General features: G+C 49.7%; 1 protein-coding gene across 1 annotated transcript in view; it reads left to right on the top strand.

Annotated features, from left to right (window-relative positions):
* Positions 1-338: 338 nt before the first annotated feature.
* Positions 339-9513, top strand: part of LOC121047656 (cell cycle control protein 50A-like) — a 29121-nt gene continuing 19946 nt past the window's right edge. Inside the window, exons 1-3 of the mRNA XM_042293620.1 lie at positions 339-470; positions 5207-5341; positions 7249-7441. Coding sequence (XP_042149554.1) covers positions 339-470; positions 5207-5341; positions 7249-7441 — 460 coding nt within the window. The remainder of the gene's footprint in view (positions 471-5206; positions 5342-7248; positions 7442-9513) is intronic.

The following is a 9513-nucleotide window of genomic DNA, read 5'->3' as shown; positions in this document are numbered from 1 at the left end:
TCTTAGGGCGTGCCCAGACTCCCTAAAATAAATTACGTTTCAATGTAACAACACTTGTTGTTGCCAGTTATCTGTTGCCAGTTATCTGAGGCTTTAGGTGAAATCGCAAGAAAAAACGACTTTCCGTTCTCCAGAAACGTGAAAGCAGTTCGCGACAGGCCACGACGATACTGCCCAAGTTTCGTGATGCATCGTATATCTGGAGGTCAGCAAATATCGCTCTGCCAATGTTCCAATGTGGCGCTGCCCCCGAGGAAATTCTGGTAACGGAGTGCCGATTCTCTAAGCATATTTGGTGACTCTAGGTACCTACGATGATGTATACTGTCTGCGCAGAGATGCCTTTCTGGCAGCAGCGGTTGCCGGGACGGCAGCCCATCCTGAACGCCGGCAACGTGTCTTTGCCCCTTATCGTCGTCGGCCTCGTCTTCATCCCCGCTGGTGTCGCCATCTTTTTCAGCTCCAACAGGGTAACACGCTATATATGCTAAAAACTTTAGAAAAGAAAAAAACACGACATGATTTATAGCGTTCCCGCTTCTCGTACCATGAATGGTTTTTCTGCGATCTCTTCGGCTGACGCCGCTCATTGGCTCTGGAGCGATGATAAAAACTCGTCATGCACCGCGTCCCCTAAAAAACACCCCAAGGAAAAAATACTTGCTTTAAGTGCATAAATACTTTTTGAAATAATGATTGCGGAAGAAGTTTGTTCGCGCAATATTTACTTTGTTAGACGCAATTTAGGTGCAGAAGGTGGAGGTAGCAGCACGGTCACGCCTCGCCCGTGCTTACCAGGTATACTTACCTCTTTCATTGGCTGGAGGGACGATTGACTTGTGAAAGGTTGTTTGTAAATCTGTATCTCCGTGCAATAATATTATTTGTATTCTAAGCTTGCTTCTCCCACTTTGGTTTGAAATGCTAACAAACATGGCTGCCAGCGTCTACGAGTGCGAGTCATTTTGAGATTCCGGAGGGGTTTAGAAAAAAACCTGATCAACCGACGTAGTTTGCGACAAACAACTGCCCCACGTATGCGCCTTTGGAAGTCCTGTGCGGATAATTGTTCTTGTACCGGGACTGGCCTGAGCCTGGCTTCTCAAATCAACTTGTTTGACCAATCTGCATGTCTTGATTTATTTCTCGGCTTGTGTTGATGCTGGCTAAAGATGTAGGTTTTCGTAAAGACGGCCCCGCTGCTCTGTGAGTTGTGCAACCGTCGTGATTGTGACCATGGCTTCGATGCGGAACGCAAGTTCGTCTGCTTCTTTTGCAGGGGGGGTTGTGGTGACGTCAGAACGCCGAACTCTGATTGGTTCTGAATGAGGGATAGTGGGTAGACCTCGAGGCCGCTTGCTTTGAGGTCTGCCCACTATCCTTCAATCTGAGCCAATCAAAGATCGGCGTCGTTCTGAGGTCAACGCAGCTCCTGCGCAAGAAGCAGACGACTTACTTTTAGCATACCGAGAAAAGTTAGAGCTTGTGAGCTATTTTGATTGATGCTATTGGGTGTTCGGCTCGCATCAAGTTCGTCGATGGTTCCATCATTGTGCCTCGAAATGCAAGCTTTTAAATTTTGCAGTGCACCTGATGGGCTTACCAAATCGACTATTTTTACGTCGCGTTTGAAGTTTATGTCATGACGATCAACCACCTTGCTCGCGGATGCCGTGCGAAAAAAAAAAATAACGAAAGCAGTAAAGCTCAAGATACTGCACATTTATTTTGTTGATTCTTTCTTGTTATTTCGGCCTCTTATGACGCACATAGATAGCCGCTGACAGACGCTTGTATGCGGAGGGCAAGTTCGCATGCTTCTTGCGCAGGGGGTAGCAGTGACGTCAGAACGGCGAGCCCTAATTGGCTGATCGCGACCCACTATCTGAGCGTCGTCTGCTTCTTTCCAACGTCGTCTGCTCGCAACGTCGTCTGCGTCTGCCTTACCTTTCCTGCGACTTTCGGAAGCGCAGGTCTTTACGAGCAAGCTCTACTTCGCCTTTCAGAGAGGGCAGACGAAATAACTCGAGCGGTAGGTTGTTTTTGTCTAACAACTAGCAGACGCGCATCAAGGAGAGAAGTCAAAGGACTCACTGGCGAGGTGTCCCGAGGCGCCGAGGTTTGTTTGCTAAGAATCGAGAGTGAGGGGGTTAGTGTCCGCGAGTTCCCTCCCAAATACTTTTTCCCTCCTTTCGTGTGCGGCGAGACTCCTCACGCTTTAACGGCGTCGGCGGGTTGGTGCAGTTAACGTCGTCTGCTTTACGTCTGCTAGTCAAAGCTATGGCTGCTTTACCTTTTCTGTGTCTGTCAGAGATTCACCGCTTTTTCACCGGCGAGAACGCGGCCTTTCAAAAGGGCGAAAGGAAATACCTTGAACGATACGCCCTTTGTTTTGAGGTGAAGATTTCACTCTTGTTGCGAATGTCCAGGCGTCGTTCAAGAATTGTAGCTACGCGGTAAAGATGCCGCTCTCCGATAAAGGTGACATTTTAGATTTTGCCCTCTCTGAAAGGCAAAGTCGAGTTCGCTCGTAAAGACCTGCACTTCCGAAAGTCGCAGGAAAGGTAAGACAGACGCAGACGAAGTTGCGAGCAGACGACGATGCAAAGGAGCAGACGACGCTCAGATAGGGGGGTCGCGATCAGCCAATCAGGGCTCGGAGTTTTTACGTCACCGCTACCCCCTGCCAACGTTATTAGATTAACTCAGTTGTGGAACTCTCGCTTGGCGGATTGAAGTGAGTGAGGGGGGTACCCCCCTCACTCACTTCAATCCGCCAAGCGTCGTTCAAAGCGCCATCTATATTTTCGTTTCATAACTGTGCGTTCGCAAAAGCCCCGCTGAAGCGCCAAATGGCGATCACAACGCCGCCATTTACCCTGCAGCGGTCACTCGAGGAACCGCACCTAACATCTATTTTGGCTTGAATCGGCCATTTCGGAGCCGAAACATATACAGTGGAAAGGATTACAGGGATGCCACCCCCGTCTCCCCAGCGGTTGCGGCATGAATTTATCCCGAAGTTAAGATGAGCCTAGGTCGGGACGCGCTACCTGAAATTACCGCTGAGGCATGGTTGTATGAAAAATATATTATTGTGCCGCAAAACCTAGCAAACTAAAGATTTTAGAAAACATCACGCGCCCCCCATTTTGTAGTAAACTCCAATAAAAGTTAATGCAAAAAAAGTTTTTTTTCCGTTGGTTTTTACGTTTCTAGCAACGTTGAAACGTACGTCTCCTGATTCAGTTACCAAAGCAGCCGTCTGGCGGCGCGTCGAGCGACGCTGGGCGAGTCGTGGTGAGTGAGGGGGTACTGTTCGTGCATGCGGCGTCTTTGAGCAGTTTTGTGACTGAGCTAATCTAATAACCTTGCCCCCTGCGCAAGAAGCAGACGAACTTGACCTCCGCACTCGGCCGTGACCCGTGCATGTTGGAACGCTAGAGCGCAGCTTTCATGGTTGCGTCTTCTGGGCGTTGCTCTAGTTGTTAGAGGGCGGATGAATAGCAGACCGACGGAGGCGAAAACGGACGCCGGAGCGCAGCTTTCGTGTCCGCGTCTCACGGCCTTTTTGACGACGCTGACGGCGATGAAATAGCAGATAATGCCGGAGGCAGCCGTTCGTCTGCTCGCTGGACTGGCAGGCGGCTTTAGACTTCCAGACTAGACGCACCGGATGACGCAAAAGGCAAGCAAGCAAATTGTTGTGTGTATGTTGATACAGCCGGAAGTTAGTCTGCCTCAGTGGGCGTCTCTTGTCTCGGCATCTAGATGGGCAATTTAGCCAGTGTGGTACAAGCGCTTACCTGGGGTCTTCAACGTGCACCACGCAGAAGTAACACACGACCGCACGCCGGTACGATGCTCATCCAGATCGAAACGGGCGAGGGCAGGGATTGAACCCAGGATCCTGGGTTCTGCAGCGCGAGATTTCGCTCCACGTGCTCCACGGAAAAGAGAAAACACCACGCTTGTTAGAATTTTCGGTAGAGCAGTCAAACCATTCCAGTAATAAAGGGTGGAGTCACTGATTTGTGGGCGGGGCTTAAAGCGGGTTTTTAACGGCGTAAATATTGAGCGATATTTTTTGGGGGGCTGCGTTGAAACATTATTTTAAAACATGTGTCCAAATTACGTCTTTTTAAAAAAAAAAATCTTTTTGTTTTCATGAATTCTCCCTTTAAGCGCTATGTGACTGTGGAATCTTCCTGTCGAGCTGCCTTGTTGCTCATCTTAAACAAAGAAAGAAGACACAAAAAAAGAGAAGGCGAGGGGCACAACACATGTATATGACCTTTTTATCTCAGTTCCGAATTTCTTTATGAATAATCCTCAGTTTTTCTAAGTATTTTATAAATTGTCTTCGTTGTTGTGGAGCAAATGCGCAAGATAACAACAAAATCGAATGTTTATTTTTTTTTTTTTTTGGGGGGGGGGGGGGGGGGGGAAGGGGGGAATTGGTACATTTACTTTGCTTTTAAATATTTAAAATGTGTTTGCTCAATCATTAAATTTTTTTCTGAAGTGTACACTTTTAGCAAATCCTGCCGATCTTCAGAGGATACAGTTGGGCGCATTATAAAGATTATTTCAAGTATAAAAAATGACGCTGCAGAGTTACGATGGGCATGATGAACATCCGAAACGTCATACTAGGAATCGCACGTCAGACGACGTATCCTGGTGTTGAGCGTCTCCCCGTGTCATTCGCAGGGCTCCAGCTTAGCTTGGCAGATATTTCCACATAGATTTAGGGGCACATCAAATGTGTCCTATCATGTTTCACACGACGTGTGTACCCATCACAGGTTGGTTTTGATTGACCTCTATCAAAAACCGTTAACGAGCCATTACTGCTGTATCGTTCACGCGAACGAAGGCGGAACAAGATGGCGACGGGTTTCAATCACAAGGCCGCAGGCTGCCGCCCCCCCCCCTCCCCTAATTTTACTGACAGTATATTTACTACACCCCCTAATGGATAAAGTGTGCACATTAGGTCATTGTCATTAGATCCCCGACCCACCCCAAATGGCAAACAGACTGAACGAGTGCCGCAGACGCGTGCGTCTTGGGGTCGTCGCGTCCTAGCTTTGCCCTCATTGTGAGACTCTGCAAGACGTGCTGTTGACGACGTTGACGTGACGCTCTAGGCATGCTTGAATGCTTACTATGTACGCACTCGGATGCCCAATTTGTGGTGCAGCTGCAAGAGTACCAGTTCGACTACACCCAGTGCAAGCGCGTGAACTCCAACCAGACCTGCGCATCCATCATCGAGAGGGACCCGCGACAGAGCTGCGTCTGCCTCGAACTCATTCAACTTCCAGAGGACTTCAAGGTGGGACGCAAGCTCGTGTTTGAGGATATCCTACTATTGTTTGTTTGTTTTTCGTTTCTTCTGGTCCAGCTGCATTGAAATAAGCGATGCTGGGAGACCATGATCTTTAGTGAATTCGCGCCTCTGGTTGGAATATATATATACTCTTCGTTTCAGAATTAATTGTGATGCTTGTACCACGCAATCGCTAGATTAATATGCTCAAGTGCTCGAGATTTCTTCGAATGTACGTAAGAGAACAACTACATCATTCATGTAAGCCGTCGTGAATTCGTTTTTTGCGTTGCTGAGTACGATGTCCATGACACATTGGAAGCTCGGAGTTGGACAAACCGAATGTCAAGCGGGTGAACTCGAACAAACCTCTTAGTCTGTGCCAAATGAACACGCTTTTCTGCACGGCTAATGACTGAATCTCGGTCTGAAGAAGCCTGCGACTGCAATCGAGCATTGTGAACACGGTCGCGTTAACGAGCGGGTACATTACAGAGGAGATGCCGGTAAAACGGATACTGTCCTTTACAGTTACGACGTTTAGCCGTCTAGTCTAAACAGATTCCTGCTGTTCCGTCTTCTTTCGGATCGAGAACAATAGGAAACGTCCAAGGGCTCTTTGACTCACGTACTGCATCGGTATCAATAAAATTCCCTTCCCCACACGGTGATCGGCAGCAAATTGCACCTCCGGTGCGTCGCAGGTTTCGATGCGGTGCAGCAGGATGTTTGTCGTTCCTGGTTATTCCGTGAACATTGGTGAAAATGGCCGAAAAATGTCCTTTAGTTGCTTCTCCTTACGTTCAACGCTCGAGCATTTCCGCAGGTCATCAGAAATGCCTGTAGGCAGGACAGCTGAAGGCACTGTGAAGTGGGTCGGGTATATTGGGCCGCGGTGGTGCAGCCTTCCATTCTAGTATCCTGAGTCAGCTTCATCTGGCTTTCTAGCCGGTAGCCTCCACCAAGAAAATTTGGCATCATGTTCTCGCCTGCATGAAAATCTCGGCCCAAGATCAGGGGTATGGCAAACTATGGTAAACAAAGAAAGCGCCGACGCGTGCTTTGTCGTTAAACAAGATTTCGAACCTGACGCCCGGTTTTTGTGCAACAGGAAGCTATACGTTGTTTCACCTTGCGTTCAGACGCTGCGGATGCTACGAGCTGGTGCCACCAATCAGCAGTGTCCAAATTTTACCATTATGGCTAATAAATACCAGTATATTTGGTGAGGTTCATACACGCACGAAATAATAAACACATAGGACGGAGTATCAAGGTGTTCGTCAAGCTTCAGTATGCGTTCTACCATCGCTGAACCAGTCGTTAAGGTAAAAGGCATAGTGACTTTCGCTTTTGACGCTGCTTGATTGGTACCACTGCCTCGTAGCCTCGGCTGCGTCTGGGCTTAAGCTGAAACAAAAAATACAACAGTGGAGGCGATTGAGATGAACGAAACGTTAGTCTCTTTGATTTGCATACTTCATTAGCGTCGTCCTCAGTAAGCAATATAGCGCCCCCGGTATCAAAAGGGCGGCCAAGGGAAAACTACAAGGTAATTTTCGTGCGTGGTTTAATGACTGTAGGAATAGTCTGCAATCGTCTTTGCTTGCGCGCATCTGAATGTGACAGTGGCCGTCGGCGTATGATGCGCTGGAACTAATAGCCCCCGATTGGGTCATTTAGCCTGCTGGAGTCGTGACGAGAGCTCTGGAAACCGCTACTGAAAGGATTTTTCCGGGGTTGACCGGGGGCCGGGAATTCCGCGGACACCATTGGCCATTCAACATCGTGATTGAACGGTTTTCACTTTTCCGTTGCTCGGGTACTTACCGCCGGGAACTGACACCGCGTCGTCAGTGGCGACGTTGGCTTTCGCTTGCACACTGCCACCACCACCTCTCTCTCCCCAACAGGAAGCGGTGCACATATACTACGGACTTACGAAGTACTACCAGAACTTCCGGTTGTACGTCCAGTCGAGAGACGACAAGCAACTGCTTGGAGAACCCCGCCGGAGCCGGTCCCAGTGCGAACCTGTCGCCCGAGACGGCAGGACGGGATACGTGTACTACCCGTGCGGTGCCATCGCCAACAGTCTCTTCAACGGTAAAAGTCGCATAAAAATTTCTACCGAACTTTTTTTTTCCGTTACATATACAGTTTTATCTGCTGTGTGGCAGACTGCTTACAATGAGCCTGGAAACCTTAAGTTCGACTTCAATGAGGTAGAGGGGCTTAGAGCCAAAAACCGGGGTTCCGGTCCGCACACAAAAGTGCCCCCCCCCCCCTCCCCCCCAGGCCGCTCCCATTGTACGTAAATGCGACTAGTCGTCACGTGAATAAACGAAATGCGTGACGTCACAAGAAAGATGGCAGCGCCCAGGTAGTGGCTGGGCCCCACTGGGCCGGGGCATCGGCTGAAGCTTGTCGGATGAGTTGTTCGTTGTTGTTGGTCTCAGCGAGTTGATTTCAGATGCTGCGGTGATCATATGAAGCACGTCAAAAGAGACTTCGGAGTTCAGCGTGGTCTCTCCCGTAGGTATAACGTGGAAATATGGAGGAACGGTGCGCAATTCGCTGGTGATCGACGGGGATAACGGGACACGGGTGGCGAACTGTCCCACGTCTTCATGGGGAGCCGTGAACAAAGTCCGATCCCGAGCCCGGCAGAAAAACCGCAAGACGAGCGAGTCCCACAACAACGAACCCTGCAAATAAACCACGATGAATTTGAAATTCGAGCCAGTCGCTGTTACCATGAAGAACCACCGGAATGCGGTCTTCTGCCAGAAAAACCGAAGTGGACTAAGCCAACGATGACAACCAACCAGTAGCCGCAGACAGTGTCTGCAACTACCGTTTGCATGCCCATCGCCTTCACACTCCGACTCCCTTTCATGGCGAGGTGTATGAAGACGTCGAGGACTGGATTGACCAATATGACCATGGCGCCCACCACAACGTTTGGAAAGACGATCAGCACTTGCAGAATCTATACTTATCATAGAAGAAACTGCCAGGCACTGGTTTGAGAACCACGAACCCTTCTGAACGTCGTGGAAGTTTGCAAGATTGAGCTAAAGTGAACATTTGTCAGCCAACATCGACGAGAGAAAGAAAAAGAGCAGAATACCTGATTCGGTCGAGAACACGGCCCCAACGAGAGCGTCACCACCTTCGTGGAGGATGCCTTGCGCCTGGTCGAGTGCCCGCCCCGACCCTCATGCTACACAAAACAAAAAGCTAAGAATCGTCATGTCCCTCATGTGAGGGGCAACATCTTCGGCAGCCTTGTCCGCAACCCTCTGACAACAGTCGAAGGGTTCACCACCGAGGCTTCCAACACTGAACGTGCACTGCATGCCCAAGCTAACGACTCCACGGTGTCTCGGAACTCGAATCGTCCTGCTGCAACTTCGAGCTTCCCAGGCAACCGCGAAATCATCCTCGACGTTGTCCGGGAGGAGATTAGGAAGCTTCTTCCTGCGAGTAGTCACTCGGCTTTTATTTCGATTGCCGAAATTGTTCGGGAAAAAGTTCAACAGGCATTTCAACCGGAGATTGCTGCGAGCGAAGCAGCATATGACGAATCGACTTACGCCGCAATGGCACGACGACCGCCACCGGCTGCCCGTTAGTATTCAATGCCAATTCAACGAGACACTCCAACGCCGCAGTATTCCCGACGTCGAGAAGAACCAGTGTAGGTCTGCGCCGAACAAAGTACACCGAGGAAGACGGAAGTGTTGCAAACGGCCGACCGACGACCACTCTGCGACCCCTCCGTCAGGCCGACCGTGTCTACTGGAGGTGTCCGTGCCAGTGAATGGGCCTGCGAGGGTTCGCGTAGAAGGACCCTCGACCACGTCCCAAGGAGCAACAGGGCACATTAAAGGGATGGTGAACCGAAATTTGGATTTCAGAAAAAACAATGCAGGAGATGTAGGCGGGACACTACAATCCCTACAGCACTACGCGTAAGGCAATATCTCGAATGGACGGCCGTATTTTTTTTAAAAAGAGGCCGAGATTGAACGAGGCCGACGAGGCGTGTGGCGTGAAGATACCTAGTTTCTGCCTCTCTTCGCTTCGCTCCCTCAAGGCAGCGAGGCGGAGAAGACGCGAGGCCGTTCCCTCGCCTTCTCGGAGAAACATGACGTGATCATTTTTGTCAAATG

This window comes from Ixodes scapularis, unplaced genomic scaffold (genome assembly GCF_016920785.2).
Source record: "Ixodes scapularis isolate PalLabHiFi unplaced genomic scaffold, ASM1692078v2 PGA_scaffold4__175_contigs__length_147842914, whole genome shotgun sequence".
NCBI classification, from domain to species: Eukaryota; Metazoa; Arthropoda; class Arachnida; order Ixodida; family Ixodidae; genus Ixodes; species Ixodes scapularis.
This window is presented reverse-complemented; position numbering and strand designations above follow the sequence as displayed.